This window comes from Culex pipiens, chromosome 3, assembly GCF_016801865.2.
Source record: "Culex pipiens pallens isolate TS chromosome 3, TS_CPP_V2, whole genome shotgun sequence".
NCBI classification, from domain to species: Eukaryota; Metazoa; Arthropoda; class Insecta; order Diptera; family Culicidae; genus Culex; species Culex pipiens.
In genome coordinates, this window is record NC_068939.1 from 101,607,687 (window position 1) to 101,634,081 (window position 26,395).

The 26,395-nt window shown below is 38.4% G+C and overlaps 2 protein-coding genes across 4 annotated transcripts in view; one reads left to right on the forward strand and one right to left on the reverse strand.

Annotated features, from left to right (window-relative positions):
• LOC120418830 (FMRFamide-related peptides) overlaps positions 1 to 9,745 on the forward strand; it is a 47,783-nt gene extending 38,038 nt beyond the window's left edge. For all 3 annotated transcript variants that reach the window (XM_039581348.2, XM_039581347.2, XM_039581349.2), the window contains exon 2: positions 8,413 to 9,745. In XM_039581348.2, the coding sequence (XP_039437282.1) occupies positions 8,421 to 9,380 (960 nt within the window). In that variant the 5' untranslated portion in view covers positions 8,413 to 8,420 and the 3' untranslated portion in view covers positions 9,381 to 9,745. The remainder of the gene's footprint in view (positions 1 to 8,412) is intronic.
• A 3,217-nt stretch (positions 9,746 to 12,962) lies between these two features.
• On the reverse strand, positions 12,963 to 25,491 carry LOC120418845 (acid-sensing ion channel 1C). Its single transcript, XM_039581368.2, has 8 exons — positions 25,187 to 25,491; positions 24,866 to 25,126; positions 24,186 to 24,294; positions 23,892 to 24,074; positions 23,748 to 23,835; positions 23,561 to 23,694; positions 18,006 to 18,102; positions 12,963 to 17,885 (listed from the first exon to the last, which is right to left on the reverse strand). Exons 1-8 carry the CDS (start codon positions 25,468 to 25,470, stop codon positions 17,752 to 17,754), a joined length of 1,290 nt encoding a protein of 429 aa, XP_039437302.2. The 5' UTR covers positions 25,471 to 25,491; the 3' UTR covers positions 12,963 to 17,751.
• Between the last annotated feature and the right edge of the window lie 904 nt (positions 25,492 to 26,395).

Below are 26,395 nucleotides of genomic sequence, written 5' to 3' on the forward strand. Positions count from 1 at the left end.
TTTTTGAGCTTGAGTCCCCTGAGAGGGTAGAGCGTGATTGCTGGAGTTTTGAGCTTGAGTCCCCTGAGAGGGTAGAGCGTGATTGCTGGAGTTTTGAGCTTGAGTCCCCTGAGAGGGTAGAGCGTGATTTTTGGAGTTTTGAGCTTGAGTCCCCTGTGAGGGTAGAGCGTGATTTTTGGAGTTTTGAGCTTGAGTCCCCTGTGAGGGTAGAGCGTGATATTTTGAGTTTTGAGCTTGAGTCCCCTGTGAGGGTAGAGCGTGATTGTTGGAGTTTTTGGGCTTGAGTCCCCTGAGAGGGTACAGCGTGATTTATTAAGTATCGAGCTTGAGTCCCCTGAGAGGGTAGAGCGTGATTTTTGGAGTTTTGAGCTTGAGTCCCCTGAGAGGGTAGACCGTGATTTTTTGAGTTTTTGAACTTGAGTCCCCTGTGAGGGTAGAGCGTGATTGTTGAAGTTATTGAGCTTGAGTCCCCTGAGAGGGTAGAGCGTGATTGCTGGAGTTTTGAGCTTGAGTCCCCTGAGAGGGTAGAGCGTGATTGCTGGAGTTTTGAGCTTGAGTCCCCTGAGAGGGTAGAGCGTGATTTTTGGAGTTTTGAGCTTGAGTCCCCTGTGAGGGTAGAGCGTGATTTTTGGAGTTTTGAGCTTGAGTCCCCTGAGAGGGTAGACCGTGATTTTTTGAGTTTTTGAACTTGAGTCCCCTGTGAGGGTAGAGCGTGATTTTTGGAGTTTTGAGCTTGAGTCCCCTGTGAGGGTAGAGCGTGATATTTTGAGTTTTGAGCTTGAGTCCCCTGTGAGGGTAGAGCGTGATTGTTGGAGTTTTTGAGCTTGAGTCCCCTGAGAGGGTAGAGCGTGATTTTTGGAGTTTTGAGCTTGAGTCCCTTGAGAGGGTAGAGCATGGAAGATGATTATGATTGTTAGAGTTTTTGAGCTTGAATCCCCTGTGAGGGTAGAGCGTGTTTTTTTGGAGTTTTGAGCTTGAGTCCCCTGTGAGGGTAGAGCGTGATTGTTGGAGTTTTGAGCTTGAGTCCCCTGTGAGGGTAGAGCGTGATTGTTGAAGTTTTGAACTTGAGTCCCCTTTGAGGGTAGAGCGTGATTTTTGGAGTTTTTGAGCTTGAGTCCCCTGAGAGGGTAGAGCATGGAAGATGATTATGATTGTTAGAGTTTTTGGGCTTGAATCCCCTGTGAGGGTAGAGCGTGATATTTTGAGTTTTGAGCTTGAGTCCCCTGTGAGGGTAGAGCGTGATTGTTGGAGTTTTTGAACTTGAGTCCCCTGAGAGGGTAGAGCGTGATTGTTGGAGTTTTGAGCTTGAGTCCCCTGTGAGGGTAGAGCGTGATTGTTGGAGTTTTTGAGCTTGAGTCCCCTGAGAGGGTAGAGCGTGATTGCTGGAGTTTTGAGCTTGAGTCCCCTGAGAGGGTAGAGCATGGAAGACGATTGTGATTGTTAGAGTTTTTGGGCTTGAATCCCCTGTGAAGGTAGAGCGTGATATTTTGAGTTTTGAGCTTGAGTCCCCTGAGAGGGTAGAGCATGGAAGATGATTATGATTGTTAGAGTTTTTGAGCTTGAATCCCCTGTTAGGGTAGAGCGTGATATTTTGAGTTTTGAACTTGAGTCCCCTGTGAGGGTAGAGCATGGAAGATGATTATGATTGTTAGAGTTTTTGAGCTTGAATCCCTTGTGAGGGTAGAGCGTGATATTTTGAGTTTTGAGCTTGAGTCCCCTGTGAGGGTAGAGCGTGATTGTTGTAGTTTTGAACTTGAGTCCCCTTTGAGGGTAGAGCGTGATTTTTGGAGTTTTTGAGCTTGAGTCCCCTGCGAGGGTAGAGCGTGATTGTTGGAGTTTTTGAGCTTGAGTCCCCTGAGAGGGTAGAGCGTGATTATAAAAACTTTGAGCTTGAGTCCCCTGAGAGGGTAGAGCATGGAAGACGATTGTGATTGTTAGAGTTTTTGGGCTTGAATCCCCTGTGAAGGTAGAGCGTGATATTTTGAGTTTTGAGCTTGAGTACCCTGTGAGGGTAGAGCGTGGATCATAAATATTTAAACTTGAGCCCCCAGCGAGGGTAGAGCATGGAAAATGATTTTTTTAGCTTGAGTCCCCTGTGAGGGTAGAGCGTGGATATTGAATGTTTTAGCTTTAGTCTCCTGCGAGGTTAGAGCCTGGTAGATGAATCTTTTAGCTTTGAGTCCCCTGCGAGGGTAGAGCCTGGATGATGACTTTTTTTAGCTTGAGTCTCCTGTGAGGGTAGAGTGTATTTGCTGGAGTTTTGAGCTTGAGTCCCTTGTGAGGGTAGAGCATGACTATTGGAGTTTGTGAGCTTAAGTCCTCTGAGAGGGTAAAGCGTGATTGCTGTAGTTTTTTTTAGCTTGAGTCCCCTGTGAGGGTAGAGCGTAATTTTTTGAGTTTGTGGGCTTGAATCCCCTGCGAGGGTAGAGCATGGAAGATGATATATTTTTTACCTTGAGTCCCATGTGAGGTTAGAGCGTGAAGGACAAATCTCTGAGCTTGAGTACCCTATAGGGTAGCGCGTGGATGTTTGAGCTTTTGGCTTGAGTTTTTGTGATTATAAAGCTTCGATGTGGGAGTCTTTTAGCGTGAATTCCATTAGAGGGTAGAATTTTAAATCACCTTCATGACTTAAATTAGAGCTCATGATTGGATTTCCGGGAAGATTGTATAACATAAATGATATCGATTTATTAACGTTGGTAAAAGATTTTTCACATCTTAACGTGATAGTTTTAGAAATGATAGGCTCATAACCTACATTACTTAAATTTGAGCTCATGATTGGATTCAAGGAAGGTATAGTAGAAATAAATATTTTCGATGGTTGGAAAAGTTTTTTTTTTTTCTTTCTTCAAATTTTCAATACTGTTGAAGTGATGGTTAAAGAATAGATAGGCTCATAACCTGTACGATTTAAATTGACTTTATGATTGGATTTCAGAGAAGATTTAGTAAAAGATAAATTTTATCGATTGTTGGAGAAGTTGGAATTAAAAAAATCTGATTTTCAATATTGTTGGAGAAATAAATTGAAATCGATTGACTCATAACCTTTACGACCTAAATTTGAGCTTATTTTTTTGTTCAAAATATTCAAAATAAATAGAAAATCGGGCGAAAGTCACGACAATGATTGGAATTCATATATTGGTATATTATCGGTTGTTGAACAAGCTGGGTAAGAAATTGTTAAGATTTCCAATCTATTGAAGTGGTGATTGCGATAGGCTAAAACTTAAACTTGAGTTAATGATTTGATTCGGGGAGTTATATTGAAAGATAAATATAATCGATTGTTGGAAAAGTATGTCATTTTTAACGAAGTTTCAATCTTTTGAAGTGATGATTTAAGAATCGATAGGCTTATAACCTACACGGCTTAAATTTGAGCTCATGTTTGGATTTTAAAATATAAATATCGATTGTTGGGGAAGTTAGGAATGAAATTTTCAGATTTTAATATTGTTAAAGTTATGGTTTAAGAATCGATAGGCTCATAACCTACACGACCCAATTTAGAGCTTATTTTTGTGTCCGAAATATTCAAAATTCATGGAAAATTGGGCTCGACAATGATTGGAATTCGTATATTGTTATATTATCGATTGCTGAACAAGCTGAAGTGATGATTTAACAGACAATAGGCTTGTAACCTACACGACTAAAATTTGAGTTTATAATTGGATTCAGGGAAGATCTATTAATAGATAAATATTATCGATTGTTAGAAAAGTTTGAGAAGACTTTTGTTTTAGATATCTTTGAGAAATGATTTATGAATAGACAGGTTTAAATTCGTGCTCATGATTGGAATTCAGGGAAGATTTAATAAGAGGTAAATTTTATCGATGTTTAGGAAGTTGGAAAATTGTTTTCAAATTTCAATATTGTTAAAGTGATGGTTTAAGAATCGATAGGCATCACTTGCAAAACTTAAATGTAAGGTTATGATTGGATTCAGGGAAGATGAAGCAAAACAATTTTAGGAATTTTATAGGAATTGTTTAGATTTTCAATCTTTTTGAAGTGATGATTTAAGAAACGATAGGCTGTAACCTACACGACTTGAATCAGAGCTCCTAATAGAATTTCTGGGAAGATTGTAGGGTATATTTCCAGGTGTATTATTCAATCAATTAATTACACGATAGCTTTCCAAGTTGTCGTTTTTTATTTCTTTAATTGCAGGTAACCACGTTGACGTTGGGGTTCTGGCTGATATGTGTCACGATCAAGGATACCGGAGATGCATCTGCTGAAGCCGAATTCTGAGATGAGCTGAATTTTCCGCATAAAAGGATCACCAGGCTGATGTTAATCTGAATAAATGATTGAATTTTTAGAGTAGGAAAGAACGAGGATGTAGTGAATGAGTGTGGCAGAGAAGAGAGAGAGAGTGAGAAGAGAGAGCGTTCATGTAGCGTAATGAGAGAGCAGGTCAGCCGAGAGAGATGTTGAGAATGTGTGCGTGAGAAAACGAGAAATAAATCAGTCGTGTGTTTTGTTTGGGCATGAAAGACGTGCGTTATTATTTGTGTCCGAAATAAAAGAAATCCGAAGGCCGAGATATGGCCTCTTAAGTGATATTGATGTACTTTTTTGAAGCCGGATCTCACTTAAATGTATGTAAACTATGTCCGGATCCACCATCCGACCTATTGTTGGTTAGGTTATCAAAAGACCTTTCCAACGAGTCTAAAACATTGAAGATCTGGCAACCCTGTCTCGAGATATGGCCCCTTAAGTGATATTGATGTACTTTTTTGAAGCCGGATCTCACTTAAATGTATGTAAACTATGTACGGATCCACCATCCGCCCCATTGTTGGTTAGGTTATCAAAAGACCTTTCCAACGAGTCCAAAACATTGAAGATGGCAACCCTGTCTCGAGATATGGCCACTTAAGTGATATCGATGTACTTTTTGGAAGCCGGATCTAAAAAATAGATGAAACTTGTGTACAGCCATTGTTGTGAGGAAGGCTCCAACCACATAAGTGGATTAAGTTAGTTTTTTTTCGAAAATACGAAGTATTGTGAAAATTTTGAGTATTTTCTAAAAATGTTGTTACATTCGAAATGTATGAAAAAAAACCCGATCGATAGATACCCATATTGTAAAAATTGAAAATTTGAGTATTTTTTCGAAAAAACGTAGTTTTGTGAAAATTTGGAGTATTTTCTAAAAATGTTGTTATTACATCCGAAATGTATGAAAAAACCTGATCATTTTATTCCCATATTGCAATAACAATATATTTTTGGATCCTTTAGAGAAAAAAAATGCATTTTCGAAATACAGGAAAAATACGTATTTTTGTGAAAATTTTCATGAAATAATAATTTCAATGGATAACTGACATCATCCCGATTCCAAAACACTATAATTTTTTGATGTTTGCATGATTTTTCATACGATTAAAGCCAATGTCTCCCATATAGCCAAAAACCCATAAGCTCTGTGCTTCAGTTAAGCACTGGGCCGTGTTTAACCGAGGCATGACTGTAGTTGAACAATTTGTTAGTCTGGAAGATTTGACTTAAACTTCATTATACAACGCGTTGCAACGGTCCAAACTTTAATGCTGTATTTATTTTCAGAAGTTCTTCTAGAACTTATTAATCTTTCTGCCACTTGAGCGGGGCGCTTTGATGAAAAAATAAATTTAGCATTAAGGGGAATCGGCAGGCTTTGCCATATTTTGGCCAGATTTGGCGCGTCCCGCTTATTGATTTTTTAAAAATCCATGTCAACGAAATTTCAAAAACCATGAGCATGACGCTATAGTACACATTCTAGGGAATCACTGTAAAAAAAATCAAGTCTCTAAGTCCAAATATGAACAACTAGTTTAGTTTTTCAGTTAAACTCATGATTTTCATACTTCTCCATACGATTCCCGTAGACTTTGCGGAAAATCAGAGGAGCGCAGTTTATCACAAGATTTTGTTATTATTTTCCGGTATTCACCAATGTTTTTATATACCGTTAGATTCGTTATGATGTAACGAACACGTTGGTATATATAAATCAATGTTTCAATAACTTTTATAACACACTTTTTTGATTACCAAAAAAAAAACAAGATATTTGCTACCCGCGCAAGGCAACGGGCAACGAATAAAAGGAGAAACCTCAGAGATCAAAAAATCCCGTGCGCCGTGTGTCGGCGCGTGGATTGTGCTGGCCGCACGCACACACTCTCATGGCGCGCAAGCAGATATTTTGATTCATTCCTTGATGTGTTTGATTTAGATTTTATTATTACGGGATATTGCGAGATTTAGATAATGCTAATTTCTACTTTTATTGTGAACTTCATTGAAAAATAATAATAATAATAATGCAAAATCTTCAAGCTAATGAGCAACGGTAATTTATTATTGCTTGTATCGAAATAGAATATAAATGAACACAAATCAGGAATAAAATATAATAACATGTAAATGAATGGAATGTGATAATGATTCCAGTAGGACTTACTAATGAATTGAAATATGTGTAATTTTTAAAATAGCAATTGAAAATATTCTAAATAAAATAAGGCCATTACAAAAAATGTTCAATGTTTCAAAATTAAATAAAAAGACAAAAAGTATCATAAAATGCTTTCAAATTATGACAGTTATCGATCTATTGTCTCAAATGTATTCTGAATAATTTTAAATCGATTTTACAAGCAAAATAAAAATTGAAATTTCATGCAATCAATAATCTGTTTTTTGGGATTTTTGGGGGAAAAGAAGAGGAAAAACGAAATAATTGTTATTACCAGGAGGTGGGAGAATTTATCTAGTAATGTACTAAAAAGTTATCTAGTAAAGTACTAAAACTTGAAAAACATCGCCACTAGATAACTTTTTAGTACAGAAGTTATCTAGTAGCGATGTTTTTTTTAATAAACAAAGAATTATAGATATACAAAATAGATGACCAAGCTACTAGATAACTTCTCAAAATATTTTTGCTTACTAGATAACTTCGGAACATTTTTCAATAATTTCTGATATTACTAGATAACAATGCTACTAGATAACTTCACCAACAACATTTTGAATTTTCAGTAACGCTTCCGTAGAAATTTTCATACAATTGATTTTGCGCCCCTAAATATTTTTTTTTAATATTTTAAACTAAATTATTTAGTTATTTGTAGTTCTACTTTATAATTGGCGCCCTTTCTGTTTCAAATACCTAATGAGGATGTTATAACTGACAAGAAAATTTTGTATAATCATCGATTTCGGCGCCACCCAAGGGCTGGCGCCCTTGGCGGTCGCCAACTGCGCCAACCCCTAGGTACGGCGCTGGGTATGACTTACACTTCATTATACAACGGTCCAAACATTAACGTGTATTTATTTTGAGAAGCTCTTCTAGAACTCCTTTAACTTTCTGCCACTTAAGCGCCCCTTCTTTGATGAAAAAAAAAAATTAGCATTAAGTATGGATTCTCAAAAACACTTCAGTAGAAATATTCATACAATTGACTTTGGCGCCCCTAAATATTTTTTTAACTAGTTATTTTTAATTCTATTTTATAATTCGGCGCCCTTTCTGTTTCAAATATCTAATGAGGATGTTATGGCTGACATGCAAATTTTGTACAATCATCGATTTCAGCGCCCCCCAAGGGCTGACGCCCCTGATTCTGATCAAAGTCGAAAGGGGGGGGGGAGCAAAAAAATAAAAAAAGCTAAAAATTGAAATTACAGGCCACGGTGTCAACATTTGAATGCCACGTAGCCCAGTGGTAACGCTTCCGCCTCGTAAGCGGTAGATCGGGGTTCAAATCCCGGCTCGGACCAACACAACTGGTGATCTTTTCCCTTCTGGAATCGATTGCTTAGTAAAGGGAAGGTAGTGTATCTTCACAAACTGGACCTTATCACGACACCTTAGGGAGGCGACCTATGGAATGTTAACATTAACCTTAACATGTTTACATTAAGTTGAGAATGAAACTGCCACTGAATCCGCTTTGTAAATGCCGGCCCCGATACTCTTCAAGGGTGTTCTCCTCAGGAACTGGGAAAGATTTACTTTTTACTTATACACCTGTCCAGTTGTTTTGCAATCATTGATTTCCAGAATTTCTAAATAAAATGACGAAAATTTTATTTTTGCGGAAAAAAAGTTTTTGCGGTGCTGTACATTGTAATTTCATAAAAGTTCAAAATATTTTTAAACGAGTCCAAACATGTTAAATGTGATTATCAATGCAGAATTCTATTTCCATTGAAATTTTGATATTTTTTTGAAAAAATATTTTTTGCCCCCTGATTTTTTTGACAATTTTGAGGGGGGGAGGGGGGAGACATAAACTTTGAAAAATATTTGCAACGGCCTTAATAGAAGGGAAAATAGTTTTTAAATATTCAATGTTATCTTCTGCTGTTTCTTTCCAGGTACCGCAATGAAAATGTATTTCTTCCTCGTAATCCTGTTGTACAAAGGCAGCAGCCATCTGTCCTGTGCCGAATTCGAGCTGGCAGCGGATGGTAATCAGCCGGAAAACGAACCTGCTACCGTGTTCGATTACAGTCCGGAGGGCAGTGAAGGCGATTATGGCAATGGTAACAACGGGCTGGTGTTTGAATTCCGTCGGAGCATCAAGAGTGACAACACCGAGATAGAGGCCCGAAGGAGAAGTGCCCTGGACAAGAACTTTATGCGCTTTGGCCGCGCAGATCCGAAGCTGCAACGGGTGGCCCGTGCCAGTAAACAGTCTAATTTGATGAGATTTGGTCGGCCTGATCGAGGATTTATGCGATTTGGAAGGGTTCCGGGCGATGTTCCGTACTCGCTAGTGCATCAGGAAGGTGATCATGATCAAATGAGCAAGGAGGGTGAGTCTAAAGAGGCTGGTGGAGACGAAGAAGTTCCGTTTTCAAAGCGGACTCCCATTTCTGCTGAGGAAACTGAAATTAGCGAATCGGGAGAGCAAATTAAGCCAAAGCAGTATGTGTACTATCGCCGTGATGCGCCCAAGAATCTCATGAGGTTTGGGAAACGAGCTGACCCTTACAAGTTTCTTCGAATGGATCGTGCCAATCTGATGAGGTTTGGACGAGCGGGAGGAAATGCGCCACGTGGTAACTTGTTGCGGTTTGGAAGATCCAAAGGAAACTTGATGCGTTTTGGACGCTCAGATCCACGATTTATGCGATTAGTGAAAATGGATAACAATTTTATGCGATTTGGACGATCAGACAAAGGAACTAAATCACTAAATGGCACAGATACGGTGCATCTAAACAGTCAACAGATAAAGCAGCTGAGTAACAATCGAATAGCAGCGAATCCCGATGAAGATTATGAAATTCAGGTTCAAGAAGAAGACATCCTTGCCCCGATGTACTCGGTTCAGAAATAGTTTTTTCTTCTAAACTACACCAAATGTTAGTAAAGTGAACGAACTGAATTATGTCTCGAGGTCGGTTTGCTGGTGTATTTAGGAACACTCTGCATCACTCCTCTTTTAGGGATGCTGGATGATCACGATAAGGCTGGGACCAGCAACCCGACTTCGATGGACGATCTTGAACGCCGAACACATTGTAGACAAGCCAGATGAAGTGATTCTTACTATTTAGCTATATTTAAGAATTTACAAAGTGAGTCTAGTCGTTATTATCATTATCATCTAAGCCAAACTAATTTATTGTAAAAAGACCCTAATTGAATAAAAGCATTGTGAAAAACTAAACTTATGATCTGATTATATTGGTTCATTACTGTTCAGATTAGCAAAACTGATGTTCTTTTATTTAAAATCCGAAACTTTAATCCATATTTTCTTTTGCACTTTTGCATTCTCCACCAGCAGGCAGTTCCAATGTATTCCAGAAAAAAAAAAGATAAACTCAACCCCGCTCAGAAAACTGCACCCGAGAAATAGGGCAGCGGCGCCACCAAACGATACTGGAACAACATAAAACAACCTTTATTTCACTGTTCCACTATTTCCCGTTCAAAAACTTACCAATTAAATCGCTTAAGCTGAATAGAACACTCCTTTTTACATGGCGCTTTGGGAAAACAATCTTAACCCTTATATGATTGATGATACGACATCAATTAAGAGAATAATTAAGAGAATAAAAACTTTTAAGGATTTCAACAGATTTTGTTCTAAACTTGGCAGACAAACACATATCCCAACATTTACAGCTTCTGAAATACCATTCATTAATGTTGCTGGCCAAGCAAACCATTCCTTCAGATTTACATAATTACAAAAGTTAACACTCACGAATAATGTAGAAAAATGGAACACAACCACACAATAAAATTGCTCTTCTTAACAATCAAAATTGCATAAGTTGACTGAGTAAATCTGAAATGAAAATCTCGAAAAAATAAATAAATCGACATTTGAAATGTGTTCTAGTACATCAGAACATAGTTTAGATTCATAATTGTACAGACACTTGCGTCCAGTGCCAGCAATATTTTTCAAATAGTCATTAACAACAATTTGATCTACCGTCAACAGGGGTGAATCTGGACACATGGGTCGAATGGAGACAGCAGTTTTAACCATGTAAGAGCACAATATTTAGATTTTTCTGGTTAATTTCGGTTAGAACAGACTCAGACCAACAAAATGTATACTTCCATTTCCAAATTTAAAACCATTTACTACTCTAAATACTGCTGTCCCTATTCAAACTATAGTCCCGATTCGCCCCAGATGACGGTACTAGAAGTGTTACTTCTGTCATCTCAGTTTGCTTGAATGCAACTCTAATTTTGTCGGTTGCCATCATTCTTCATTTTCTGTGTGTAGGAACTATAAAAAAAATGTCTTATGAATATGTACTAATAACAATGAAATTTTGTCTTACAATCTGTGTATTCACAACCACATAATCACTTATAACAACTTTAAATTCACATGAATCATACGACAAGCATCAGTCTGACCATGTTCCTTCAGAAGTGTAAACCGGAAACTGTTAAAAATACAAAAAAATGTGAACATTTAAAAATGGCTATCTTGTCTTAAGTTGTTTTTTGACGTTTGACCATGGCTAAAAAAAACTAAATCACGCAATGTAAACAATAACAAACACGTTTTGTTTGTTTGATCGTTATTTGCATTGATTTCGGTCTCCGGAATCTCGAGTTACAATTAAAAATGTACTGTACACATACATGCAAGTGTTTAAAATCTGCCTTTGACAGAATTCCCTTTTGGCCAAGTTGTTGCACTAGCATGGTGTGGCAAGAAAGCACGATCTGATCGAAACTACATTTCATATGCAGAGTGTCACGTGATGTGATAATAACACGAAGCTTAATTTAATCTTTTTTCCGAATATTAGCAAATTCCTAAAATATATTTATAAATCCTTTTACCGAAGACGAAGTGTAAACAAACAATCAGTTTATCTTGCTCACATGAGTTGATGTTGCTATCAGGAACGAGCAGGATAGCGTCACTAGTATGCTATCTTGTGACACGGCTGCAGTAAAAAGATATGACGTGTCACAATATAGCTACGATATGCTACACTTCGACATTTTAAATTATTAAAAGCATACAAAACTCACCCAACATATTGAAACCGCGAATAATTTGAAGATGTAGAGCACATTTCTATTTCGGTAATGACTAGAAGAAAGTTAGCAGATAATTTGAAGTCTAGATTTCGAACAGTCCGAGCAATTTCCAACATACCAACTTTGGCAAAACTCGTATTTCGAACGAACGGTATGAATGCGTCGATAGTTAGTTTCAAGAGTTCAAACGAAAGGATTCTCCTGATAGGGGCAGGGGGGCAGAATGGACCGCCTAAGGGAAATGCACCAAAAACCATACAAAAGCATAAAAAGAGACATTTCTTATATAGTTTCATGAAGTTAGATTACTTTTATAAACAAACATTTTTGAAAATAGTGTAAATATGTCGAAAAAATAAATACCAAAACAACTTAAAAATCAACTTATGTTGCCTAAAACGTGATTTGTGAAGCTACAGAAGTGAAATAATCCATTTAGCTCAAATTTCGTAACTTTTCATTGGTTTTATAAGCCAGGAAAAGGGTGGTCCATTCTAATATAACACTTCTACCACCAAGCCTCTAAATGATTTGAAGGTTCCGTTTTTTTTGTTTACTTTAGTAGTAACATCTAGTAACATTATAAGCACTGAACAAACTTTTTGAAACAATCCACCTTTTCAGAAAGCTTATTTAAAAACCTCGAAATAAACAACATTTGGGTGGTTTTGTCAATAAATTTACATTATTGCTCATAATTCGAAAAATACAATGAATTCAAACGTCGTTTCCGGTATGGTGATGTTATTTGCTGTCCTTTATAAGACCCTTGCCTTACAGTTGGTCTAAATCCATTCTAAAGCCAAAACAAAGGGTGGCCTGTCTGCCCCCCTGGTCCATTCTCCCCCCTCCCCTCCCTCGCCCCTGCCACTATCTCGTCCACGTGCTTATATATACGGCGTAGGAACAGTAAATAGATAACGCCACAATTACCACCAAAACGACCCTTTCGAACCAATTACGGTCCTTTACTATCAAATGAGACAATTCGTGTACTGATGATTCTTCGGCACAGGTGTGAAGTAAATCCATGCTGGTATCCTGGAGTGTTTTACCTAATACTTCTATGGTTAAAAACTGACTAAGCAAAACTAAACATAATTTTTAAATTGCTATGGACACTCGGTTGTAGTTGAACTAGACGTTAGTAAAATTATGTACACGATGAAATGCAGACACAATGTAATCATTCTGTAAATTTAAACACCCTTTCGCGATAACAAGAAATATGCATTTGCCACTGATAAATGTTTGAAACACGCGATTTAAATGCTGCTGTTCTATAAATTCGACACGAAAGCCACACAAGTTTTTTTTTGCTTTTAAATATGTTTTTATTGAACTTTCTTATAATAATTACATTTCTTTTACATGCTAAGTGGTATGGCGTAATGCTCTTCATCTTTGTTGTATTTTTCGTTTCATTATTAACTGATCACATTTGTTTATTAACTTCAAGGATCGTAGTAAGCCTCGGGTGTGTGCGGATCGAAAAAAAAATCGCTGTCAATAGAGGAGAAAAGCAACTCGCGACAAAATTTTGAGGCTAGGAATTTTGACAGGTGGGTCATTCCATCTGAAGCGGAACAGCATTTGAAAATTACCCTCTCCGATCCTGCTCAAATTTGGCTGAGCTGTTGATACTATCAAAACATGCAAGAATCCCGAATTTCATCCAAATCGGACCACCCCCTCCATTTTTGTACCTCCCCAAAAAAATTGACTTTTTGGCGATTTTTGGCCAAACCTCCTAGTTTCAAACGGCGATAGCTCAGGAACCACAAATCTCAGAAGGTCGTTCTTGGACTCAATTTTGAAGGAAATTGGACGTAGAATCCATTTCCGTGATCAAAATGTTGATTAATTTATTTTTTCTACCTGTATTGCGCAATTGAAAACTTTAAACGGCCGTATCTCAAAACACCCCAACTTATTTTTTTATTTGACCTCACCATCGTGTTTCCCGGCCAATTTTACATAAGAATCACCTATCGACAGAAATGAATATGTTTCGTTCCAGAGATATCGAATTTAAAGTTTTGTGTTTTCGAGATTACCTGCATCAGCTTCATTCGCCGCATCTGCTAGAAGCACACAGGCGGGCTGATCAATAACTGCTACCTGACCATTTATTGAAATAATATTTCATCATAAATAATCTTCATCAAATTGAGCAAAAATTAACTGTATAATACTGTAGGAAACTGAAGTTTAATCGCAAATGTTTATCTGCTCAAAAAAATTAATGAAGTGAATTTCTGTGTTAACCCACTAGACAGAGCAATGACGACACACAGTAAAGGGCAGAATTGGATTCCGACGGAGCGAGAGGAAAATGCAATTCTCGGATTAGTTTTCAAAAAGCCGTAAGAGCCATTGTTAAACAAAGTCCTTTTTGCATCGGTATTCGACCTACTTACGAAAAACCAATATCAAAGTGCTCGAGATTGTTCATCTACACGTCCTTCAAGTGCCCCAAACTTAAAATAAATGAAATTTTGTTTCATTTTCTAGAAAAACGAAAATTAGTGTCAGAGGTCACAATGGCTCTTACGGCTTTTTAAAAACTCACCCGAGAATTAATCTTGTTAGTAACACTGAAAAATAAGTGCACGATACATTATTGAGTAAAAATATGAATTAAAATGAATAAAATTTGGTGATACGTTGTACTCTAGTGAAGGACGATCACAAAGAGTAGGAAAAGGATTTCTGGAATGTATAAAACTGAAAAATGTAAGAAAATCACAAAGTTTGATCTGCTGCAAAGCGGCTAATTCTCCAAATTTAGTTGCGATGATTTCGACACCGTCCGAACAACAGTGTTTTTTTTTCATCTATCATTCTTGGATTCTTGGAACACAATACGGCTGCTGTCCTCACGTATAAGGATTTTTTTAATTAAATGTACCTTGACCAAAATCATATTTTAATGAAATGGAGCTGGCTCACTATATAAAAATTGATTTAATATGATCAATCTAAACCATAAATCAGAATTATGGTAAAGTGTCAATAATAAACTATAATAATAATAATAATAAAGCAGGTTTTGGGGTTTTTGCTGAATGGCACTATTTTGCTCCACTTCATTAATTTTTTTGAGCAGATAAACATTTGCGATTAAACTTCAGTTTCCTTCAGTATTATACAGTTAATTTTTGCTCAATTTGATGAAGATTATTTATGATGAAATATTGTTTCAATAAATGGCCAGGTAGCAGTTATTGATCAGCCCGCCTGTGTGCTTCTAGCAGATGCGGCGAATGAAGCTGATGCAGGTAATCTCGAAAACACAAAACTTTAAAATTCGATATCTCTGGAACGAAACATATTCATTTCTGTCGATAGGTGATTCTTATGTAAAATTGGCCGGAGAACACGATGGTGAGGTCAAATAAAAAAAATAAGTTGGGGTGTTTTGAGATACGGCCGTTTAATGTTTTCAATTGCGCAATACAGGTAGAAAAAATAAATTAATCAACATTATGATCACGGAAATGGATTCTACGTCCGATTTCCTTCAATATTGAGTCCAAGAACGACCTTCTGAGATTTGTGTTTCCTGAGCTATCGCCGTTTGAAACTAGGAGGTTTGGCCAAAAATCGCCAAAAAGTCAATTTTTTGGGGAGGTACAAAAATGGAGGGGGTGGTCCGATTTGGATGAAATTCGGGATTCTTGCATGTTTTGATAGTATCAACAGCTCAGCCAAATTTGAGCAGGATCGGAGAGGGTAATTTTCAAATTTGCACTTTTTCGTGCACAGTTGAGATGGAATGACCCAGGTATGATTTTCATAAAGTATTCGCCTCCTTTTCTCTCCCACAGAAAACCTGGGAACGAGGTAGCTGTCAAACTAGGCAAAAATGTTAAAGTCACTCACAAAATGAACTTTGAGTGATTTGAGTTCATTTCTGACGTCACGATTTTCTTCTCTATTTCCTCCCTCAATTTCGTTTCAAAAAGTGCGAAAATTTCGGTTATTTCTGCCGATATTCAGTGGAGAAGGTGGTGGTCTCAGAAAAGACGTCTGACGGTGGTTTCCAGCGTGACTTCAGGAGCACATCTTTCTGGATTTTCCGAGCCTGTTGCAAAAAATTGAGCTGCTTTTTGGATTTCAACGTCAACGTTTCCTGGTAGCAACTCATCGGCGGATGGTGATCTTCATCCGGTGCGTTTCCTTGGACAACCTTTGGGTCCGTCGGTGACGTTTTCAAAGTCGGCGAAAATGCGTATAATCAACCATCTGCTGTTTCAAGTTTGTCGACGGATCTCAAGTTAATCAAATCGGACCACTCCTGATACTGAAGATGAAGCTGGTATTGAAGATACATAATTTGGTGAGCCCGTTCTTGTTATAGTACAAAAAAAACTTTCACTTATACGCTTACATTCACTCATTCCACTCAAGACTAACTACGCCAATTTCCACTAAATACGCGATAGGGTGTTCCCTTGGTCGTTCGCTGTGAGTTGTGGATTGCCTGCTTCTCTAATGAAGGTTCGACTGAGGAGGCATGCTTATTAATTTCTCGTCGCTCCATACCCTCAGTGACGTGATGGGAGCAAGGGCGTCTATGCGAAGTGTCCCTACACCCGCTACAAATTTCCGGCGCTTGGGAAGGGAAGAGGGAAACCATTTTGTTCTATGCGCCGGTATTTGTAGCATTCAAATTCGTGCAAAAAAACTTATGCACGTGGGTGTACAGATTACGGAGTAAAATATGATCGAATTGTTCACCTAGCGCTCACATGTGTTCCAGGACCAAGTTGCCTGCGGGTATGGGGATCATACATACATACATACATACATCACATTTGTTTATTAACTTCAAATTGTTTTACGTTTTTGAATTGAGTTGAACACATTAACAACTAATCCTAACTTAAAACTAAAATACAAATTATTTGAATTATTCAAAATCAATAGAACGAGTAAACTACGAACTGTATTTCAAGATGAATGCTCCAAGAGTTCTTACATGTTCCTGGCGAGTTTTGCACCCACGCAGTGTTGTTGATGTTGGTTGGTTTTCCCTCGGTTGCTGACTGAAGCCAGGAGGTGTTGTATTCCCTACAACTTTTTGCCGCTGATTCAACGGCAATGGCTGCAGATTTGGAACCACTCGAGCAGATCCCGCTCCTGGTGACGCTAAAGCAGGAAAATCCACGTTCGTGAATGCTGGTGGTGTTTTGCGGCGATTTGGTTGGTGCCTCGTCGTCGCTTGGTGCCGAATTTTTACAAACTCAGCTCGTTTTGGGCAGCTCCGATTCTTGGTCGAATGGTCGCCACCGCAATTGAAGCATTTGGCTTCGATGTTCTCGTTGATTGTGTCGCAAGCTTGAGTTTTGTGCTCATCTCCGCAGCTTGCACAACCACTCTTGATGAAACAGTTCCTTCCACCATGTCCAAACTGCAAGCAGTTCGAACATTGCGTCACGTCACAGTGCACAGATTTTGCTTTCATGACACAAAAAGTACGATCAATCAGTTTTTTTAGATCCTTGGTGCTTTTTAGACATTTTGTTTATTTATTTAGATTTTTCCATTTACATTAGGGTGACTAGAAAAATGTATAGCCCCGGATTAGATTTTTTATTCATTTGATTTGAGCCAAATCGGTTAAGATTTAAGGGACGCTTTTTATCATTGAAGTTTGTATGGAAAAAATCGCAAAAATGTATGAGGAAAAGCAAAAATTTCTAAATTCAACCAAAAGGTAGTGTTAAATGTGTCGGACCATTGCCAAGCGTGAGATTCGTATGTTAAATTTTATGACAAACAATTTTGTTAAAGACTGCAAAACGATCCGAGATAACCCTGACGATTTATTAGCAATTTAAAGAAGACGTTTTTGTATGAAAATATTTTTTCATCAACTTTAACGATCTAAGCGGACTTTAAACCTTAATAGATTTCGCTCAAAATTTTCATAGTTTCTTATTTTCGCCTAATGAATTGAATCAGGGGGTATCCCTGAGGTCGTTTTTTTATTGTCACCCTTATAAACATTTATTCAGACATAACAATTTTAAGTGTCCAATTATAATCCGTGATTTTTCGGCTCAAACCTTGTTACTTTTTAAAAGCCATTTAGTAACACTAAATGTATGGATACTATCTCAAAAAATAACTTTTAAAAATGTGTATTAAAATTAACACCAATAAAAGTTCCATCATTTTGTTGCGTTCTTTTTCAAAATTCTCCTCCAGCAGGCAGATCCAATATATTCCAGAAAAAAGTAGAAAAACTCTACCCCGCTCAGGAAACTGCACCCGAGGAAAAGAGCTGCGGCGCCACCAAACGATACTGAAACAAAACACCAACCACAACAATGCGGCATTATTATGACGTTAGGTTGTCGGTTAGCGATTATGGCACGGGCTTTATGAGTTAGTTCGTATTACCCTGCCACACCCGAAAACTTACCAATTAAATCGCTCAAGCTGAATAGAACACTCCTTTTGACGCGTTTCTTGGGGAAAAACATCTCCACCGATAGTTGGTTGTTGAGTTGGGGAAATTTCTTAAGGAAGGAGAGATGGTGATATCTCAATTTTGATTATTGGGAGAAGGTTCAAGCAACAAACAATTTTGAAGGTCGATACTAATTAAGATAAACATTCAAATTTGGACCTTCGGAAACCTAGTTTCGAGTAGGAATCTCGCAAACGACAACGGCAAGGAAGTGTTGTAGCGCGAATAAGTTGATTTTTTTGATTTACATATGTTGAAATATAAACTGAAACTTACTTTTTTTCGATTTAATATTCACTATATTGTTTTCAATTACCGTAAACCGGGGTGACTTTGATAGGATTTCAATTTGTTTTTAGAATATTTTCCAACAGGTATGGTTTTTCTCAAGATTATTATTTTTAAAACATGTACTGGGGTAGGCCACACAAAGTCCATGCACTATTTTGGAAAAAAAGTTTTTTTCAATAGTGTTTAGAAAAATAGTTACGTTGAAAATTCTTGGTTTTAATTCCGGGGTGACTTTGATAGTCATAGTTTTTCTTGTTTAAATCATATTTAAGATGTTCAAACTTTATTTGTACGTTAAATGTACCATCACTAAAGTAGCTGATATAGTTTGTAAGAAAAAAAATCAATGTTTTTATTAAGTTAACTAAGTTTATAAGCTTTTTAACAAAATACATATGAATTTTAGGTAAAATTGCTAAAAAGTCGGAACTTTGCCTGAAATTTGTTAAAAATAGTTTTGTTTATAAAATCATCGATTTATATTGCATTTTATACTGAATTCGAAGCACGAATCACAAGTTTTCACACTTTACATGAAATTTGTTCAACTGAATTTGCCTATAAATTTGGAGATTTTTTTTAATTGTGTTTCAAAAACACATACCGTCAGTGGGGGTGACATTGGGTCTGGGGGGTGAGATTGGGTCAAAGTGATTTTATACGGATTTTACTATTTCTCAGGTTCTTCTCATTGAAACTGAATTCTGTTAAAAGGGTTGTGTAGGGGACATCTTAAGATGACTTCGCTGAAAAAATCTCGTTCCTAGAACAAATCCTGTTATTTTGGCAGCTGTCTAAAGTTGAGGTACGTTTTTGGCCAAAAATGACCTCTCGAAAAATCATTTTTCTAATACGTTTGTTAGAATTGCTCGAAAACTACCCAAATGTTTGAAAATCTCCACTTCAAACATTGTAGCATGTCAATACGATTCCCTCGAACAAGAAACACCGTTGGATGACTTGTTTTTACCATATCGTTGTATTTGAGCATCATTTTAGTTTCATTTGACCTAATGTCACTCCCTCTAAGGGGTGAGATTGGGTCAATTTTCAAACTATTGGCATTCAAGGTAGTGTTCATCAAAATCCACCATATTTTGGGAAAATGTCAGTAAACTATCTAAGAACAAATCTACGTTGAAAGATTTTCAATGTTGTTTAAATTGTTTTTGTTATTAAGAAATTACGAGAGTTGTATTGTTTTTTGACCCATAGTCACCCCCACTGACGGTATTATTTATTATTTACAAACTTATTTAACCTTCTCATAGTGGAAAATTGTCCAAAGAATCAGAAAATTCATTCCGTTTTCCGATTAAAAATCATGTTCATTGAGAAAATCATGACTCTTTGAGAAGTTTAAAATAATGACTTTCATCCACATTTTCTTAACTATAGTTAAGTAACTTTATAAACTTTTCAAAAATTTATGAAAAGTTCTTCATGAGGTACTTTGAACACTTCTCTACCACGGTCAGTATGTTTCTGAACCATTCCTTACGTATTTTAATTGTGCTCTTCATTTTGCGGAAAAATCGCAAACCTATCAAAGTCACCCCGGCTATCAAAGTCACCCCGTTTTACGGTATACAAAAACTAAGCAAGAGCAAAAAAAGTTCAAGATGGTATGTCAGAGACATAACCGAAAGACATAGGACCAAACAATTTGAATGTGTTTTTGAATTGCTAGTGAAATCTGAAATAACATTATTTTATTTTGTTTTATAGATTTGTCGGCAAAATTGTCATAAATGTTCTCCCAAGGTGAACCTTCCATGAGGGCACCGGCCACTCCAGGTTGTGGTCACTACGGTCGAAATGTCAATTTTCACGTTCAGTATCAAATACCATGAATTTTGATACCAATATTGCCACAACTCGTATGTTTCTGTAAATGTCCCCCCAGGCCCCGGGGGAACCTTCTTTGAGGGCACCGGCCACTCCAGGTTGTGGCCACTACTGTCAAAATGGCCATTATTATGTTCAGTATCAAAAACCATGAATTTTGATACCCATATTGCCACAACTCGTATGTTTCTGTAAATGTCCCCCCAGGCCCCGGGGGAACCTTCTTTGAGGGCACCGGCCACTCCAGGTTGTGGCCACTACTGTCAAAATGGCCATTATTATGTTCAGTATCAAAAACCATGAATTTTGATACCCATATTGCCACAACTCGTATGTTTCTGTAAATGTCCCCCCAGGCCCCGGGGGAACCTTCTTTGAGGGCACCGGCCACTCCAGGTTGTAGCCACTACTGTCAAAATGGCCATTATTATGTTCAGCATCAAAAACCATGAATTTTGACACCCATATTGCCACAACTCGTATGTTTCTGTAAATGTCCCCCCAGGCCCCGGGGGAACCTTCTTTGAGGGCACCGGCCACTCCAGGTTGTGGCCACTACTGTCGAAATGGCCATTATTATGTTCAGTATCAAAAACCATGAATTTTGATACCCATTTTGCCACAACTCGTATGTTTCTGTAAATGTCCCCCCAGGCCCCGGGGGAACCTTCTTTGAGGGCACCGGCCACTCCAGGTTGTGGCCACTACTGTCGAAATGGCCATTATTATGTTCAGTATCAAAAACCATGAATTTTGATACCCATATTGCCACAACTCGTATGTTTCTGTAAATGTCCCCCCAGGCCCCGGGGGAACCTTCTTCGAGGGCACCGGCCACTCCAGGTTGTGGCCACTACTGTCAAAATGGCCATTATTATGTTCAGTATCAAAAACCATGAATTTTGATACCCATATTGCCACAATTCGTATGTTTCTGTAAATGTCCCCCCAGGCCCCGGGGGAACCTTCTTTGAGGGCACCGGCCACTCCAGGTTGTGGCCACTACTGTCGAAATGGCCATTATTATGTTCAGTATCAAAAACCATGAATTTTGATACCCATATTGCCACAACTCGTATGTTTCTGTAAATGTCCCCCCAGGCCCCGGGGAACCTTCTTTGAGGGCACCGGCCACTCCAGGTTGTGGCCACTACTGTCGAAATGGCCATTATTATGTTCAGTATCAAAAACCATGAATTTTGATACCCATATTGCCACAACTCGTATGTTTCTGTAAATGTCCCCCCAGGCCCCGGGGGAACCTTCTTTGAGGGCACCGGCCACTCCAGGTTGTGGCCACTACTGTCGAAATGGCCATTATTATGTTCAGTATCAAAAACCATGAATTTTGATACCCATATTGCCACAATTCGTATGTTTCTGTAAATGTCCCCCCAGGCCCCGGGGGAACCTTCTTTGAGGGCACCGGCCACTCCAGGTTGTGGCCACTACTGTCGAAATGGCCATTATTATGTTCAGTATCAAAAACCATGAATTTTGATACCCATATTGCCACAACTCGTATGTTTCTGTAAATGTCCCCCCAGGCCCCGGGGGAACCTTCTTCGAGGGCACCGGCCACTCCAGGTTGTGGCCACTACTGTCAAAATGGCCATTATTATGTTCAGTATCAAAAACCATGAATTTTGATACCCATATTGCCACAATTCGTATGTTTCTGTAAATGTCCCCCCAGGCCCCGGGGGAACCTTCTTTGAGGGCACCGGCCACTCCAGGTTGTGGCCACTACTGTCGAAATGGCCATTATTATGTTCAGTATCAAAAACCATGAATTTTGATACCCATATTGCCACAACTCGTATGTTTCTGTAAATGTCCCCCCAGGCCCCGGGGGAACCTTCTTTGAGGGCACCGGCCACTCCAGGTTGTGGCCACTACTGTCGAAATGGCCATTATTATGTTCAGTATCAAAAACCATGAATTTTGATACCCATATTGCCACAACTCGTATGTTTCTGTAAATGTCCCCCCAGGCCCCGGGGGAACCTTCTTCGAGGGCACCGGCCACTCCAGGTTGTGGCCACTACTGTCAAAATGGCCATTATTATGTTCAGCATCAAAAACCATGAATTTTGATACCCATATTGCCACAACTCGTATGTTTCTATAAATGTCCCCCCAGGCCCCGGGGGAACCTTCTTCGAGGGCACCGGCCACTCCAGGTTGTGGCCACTACTGTCAAAATGGCCATTATTATGTTCAGTATCAAAAACCATGAATTTTGATACCCATATTGCCACAACTCGTATGTTTCTGGCCCCTCGTATGTTTCTGTAAATGTCCCCCCAGGCCCCGGGGGAACCTTCTTTGAGGGCACCGGCCACTCCAGGTTGTGGCCACTACTGTCAAAATGGCCATTATTATGTTCAGTATCAAAAACCATGAATTTTGATACCCATATTGCCACAACTCGTATGTTTCTGAAAATGTCCCCCCAGGCCCCGGGGGAACCTTCTTTGAGGGCACCGGCCACTCCAGGTTGTGGCCACTACTGTCAAAATGGCCATTATTATGTTCAGTATCAAAAACCATGAATTTTGATACCCATATTGCCACAACTCGTATGTTTCTGGCCCCCGGGGAAACCTTCTTTGAGGGCACCGGCCACTCCAGGTTGTGGCCACTACTGTCAAAATGGCCATTATTATGTTCAGTATCAAAAACCATGAATTTTGATACCCATATTGCCACAACTCGTATGTTTCTGGCCCCGGGGGAACCTTCTTCGAGGGCACCGGCCACTCCAGCTTTTTTTTCACCACTGTCGAATTGGCAATTTTTCATGAGAACCGCCGCATCATAGCGACTTCCACTCCGTCCGCTTCGCTCGAATTTCCTCCTTCTGCTACCGGTGGTTCTTCCTTCTGGTTGCTGGTCCTCTTCTTCTATTGGCCGCTGCTGCTGCTGCTGCTCCGCGCCTGCCCGACGTGCACAGTTCGAGTGCTCGTTCCAAAGTGACTTGCTTTTGCGAAATTTTCTGCTTAAATAGCGGCAGAGCCGGAGAACGGCACAAAAGGGGCGCGGTCTCGAATGCATACGCTCGCTCTGATTGGTCATCTGTCCGATTTGTACTGAAAAATTACTCATTTTGATTGCATGTTTTAAGTGCTTTAACTATGTTTAGTCAGACTATCTATGTAGTTAAATAATAGCTGAAGTCTTCCTCGTTCGATTGGTGGTCCAACCATCTGGATTGATTCACAGGGAAAAAAGATATAAGCATTCAAAATGTACCCTTTTTTAACGCTTAAAAGTGACGCTTTGGATCGAATTTCTGAACTGGCCCCCCAATATAGTAAGTAGAGACATAGTCCTATGTCAAAAAAAACAATTATCAATCGACTTACCGTAACTTTTACAGACTTTTGCGTAAATTTAGTAGACAAACAAAGGTCCATGCACTTGCAGCTTTTAAAGTACCATTCATCAATTTTACCTGCCAGGCAAACCATTCCTTTGGCGTCACATTTGTTCAATTTAACTTAAAATAATAGATTAGAACAAAAATTTACATGAAACTTGAAGCAAACTTACGAACATTGTAGAAAAATGGAATACAGCCGCACATTGAAACAGCTCTTCTTATACGACAATCAATTTTACATAAATTGATGGTGTAAACCTAGAACATGATTGCTGTATCAAAAATGTATTTGATAAACTTATATTTGAACACACATTAAAGTACAGCTTGGATTCATGATCATACAGACACTTGCGTCTCGTTGGCGACAGATTCTTAAGGCCGCTCGATGCCACTATTTGATCAACCAGCACTGTCACTTCAACCAGCTCAGTTTGATTCATTTCGTTTTTAATTATGTCTGTCGCCACCATTATTTCGTCTTCGGTGTGCACGAACTGCGAATTAAAGTTATGCTCAATGTTACTGCAAAAAAAAAACTAACCTTGCTTTAATGGTTATGTGCCTAAGAAATTTTTTCCAACTTGAGGTAAAAATTAATTGCTTACCAAGTGTATTTTTACAACTCCGTATGCACTTAAAATAACATTTGATTTGCATAAATCATACGAAAAACAACTGCTTGGCCAAGTTCTGGTAGATTCGTTTGATGGTATGCTGTTTTATATTTGAAAAAATAGTTAGAATATGGTTATGAATATGAATATGAATCTGTTTACTTGTATTAAGATACATGTAAGACTTCATGCGCCCAATATATGTTTATGAGAATCTACTTAGGTAATACGTTTTCCCATGATTTCAAGCAAAACAATGTAAATGGGCCAAAGCCGAAGTGTAAACAAAGAGTCTGTCCTGCTCGTTCTTAATGTAAACATCCTCTGACGTAAGCAGGACAGACTGTTTGTTATTTCTTGTTTCATTTCTTTTGATTTTTTTTAGAAAGACCGAACATTTCATTCACACTATGCGTAGGTTTTTTCTTTAGCCAATTATTGTAGTTCTAAGAGTTTCATTCAACCCAACTCAATGCTTGCGTCCTCCGACTGATGGTAAGATGTTGTTGGATTGCCCTTTTGATGAAGTCTAATAAAACCGGTCAATTAATATCGTTGCATAATGGAAGCTAATGATATGTTTGACACGTGTGTATCAACTTTGATTAACGGATATTAAAACGGTTTTGCGTAACTTGTTATTCAAATGGGATTGAAATAGCTGAACTCACCCAATATTTTGAAATCGTGAATAATTTGAAGAAGTGAAACACATTCCCGTTTCGGTAATAACTGGAACGAAGTTTTTCGATGGCATGGTGTCTAAGTTTCGAACGGTCCGAGCAATTTCCAACATATCAACTTTCGCAAAACTCGTATTCCCCACAAACGGTAAGAATGCGTTCATATTGGCATATGTTGTATTAGCAACAGCTGTTACAAATTGTTTGTAAAATGGGTACAATTCACTTTCTTCGCCAATATTCCAATATCTGAAATCAAATAGTTGTTTCATGAAATCCATTAAAGTTTGCTCCATTATTCAATTGCACTTTCTAATAACTTCTCTTATTCCATCGTCGTTAATAAACGCCGGACAAATAGTTACAGCCGGGGGGCGGTAAGTCCAATGCCGATAGTCAGTTTCGAGAGTTAAAACCGTTGGATTTTCTTGATATCGCGTCCACGTGCTAAGACACACGGCGTAGGAGCAGTAAATAGAAATCACCACAATTACCGCCCAAATGACCCTCTCCAGCCAATGGCGTTCTTTTGCAACCAAATGAGGCAAGCCGTGAACCGACGATTCTTCAGCACAGGTGTGAAGCAAATCCATGCTGGTATCCGCCGGAGCGTTACAACCGATGCACCCTTCACTCGTAACTGGCTAACATAGAACGGAACTCATCACTGTTTGCCAATAGATTAACCTTCGTCGCAAATACACGGTGGATGAGAAATTAACCAGTGAAAACAAGAAATATGCATTTGCCAAAGAGTGTTGTTAAAGGCACGCGATATAAGATAGCTGAAGTTCGATGTTTTTATTTATGCTGTTGGCAGTATAGCATGTATAACATGTGGCATCCTCAACAATTAAGTTTTATGTTTCTACTACAAATATTTTTTATAATTTTGTTCTGAGCAATAAAAATAACTAACACTTATTAACTTACACAGCAAAAAATCCGATGGTAAAATCGCATGCAAAAGCGTGCACATCACCTTCGTCAAAATAAACACTTAATATTACACACTGCATGTACAATTTTTGCAAACACAAAAAAAAGTTGCAACCGACGGGATTCAAACCCAGCACCAACAGTAAGGATTGGCGCCTTAGCCCACTCGGCCATCAGACGGATAAAAAGCTTAAAGGATAAACGCATATATGAACTTGACATTTCGGTCAAGTAGGTTTCCCATACTGATGGGCTATATATTTCAGGATGTAAAATCACATCAAATTGCATAAAATAATTCAATATTTATTTTACAACCACGCCTTTTTCATGCAGCTGGGTTACTACTTTTTTAGCTGTGTAAGCAACGCAATCTGTTTTTAAACTATTTCTCCTAATAAAAAAAATCATAGAATCATGAAAATTGAAAAAAAAAAAGTTCAAGATGGTATGTCAGAGACATAACCGAAAGACATAGGACCAAACAATTTGAATGTGTTTTTGGATTGCTACACCCAAAATTCAGAATCGAGATAATCGTTCTCTCAAAATTTATTGAGGGCTCAGTGCCAAAATCGA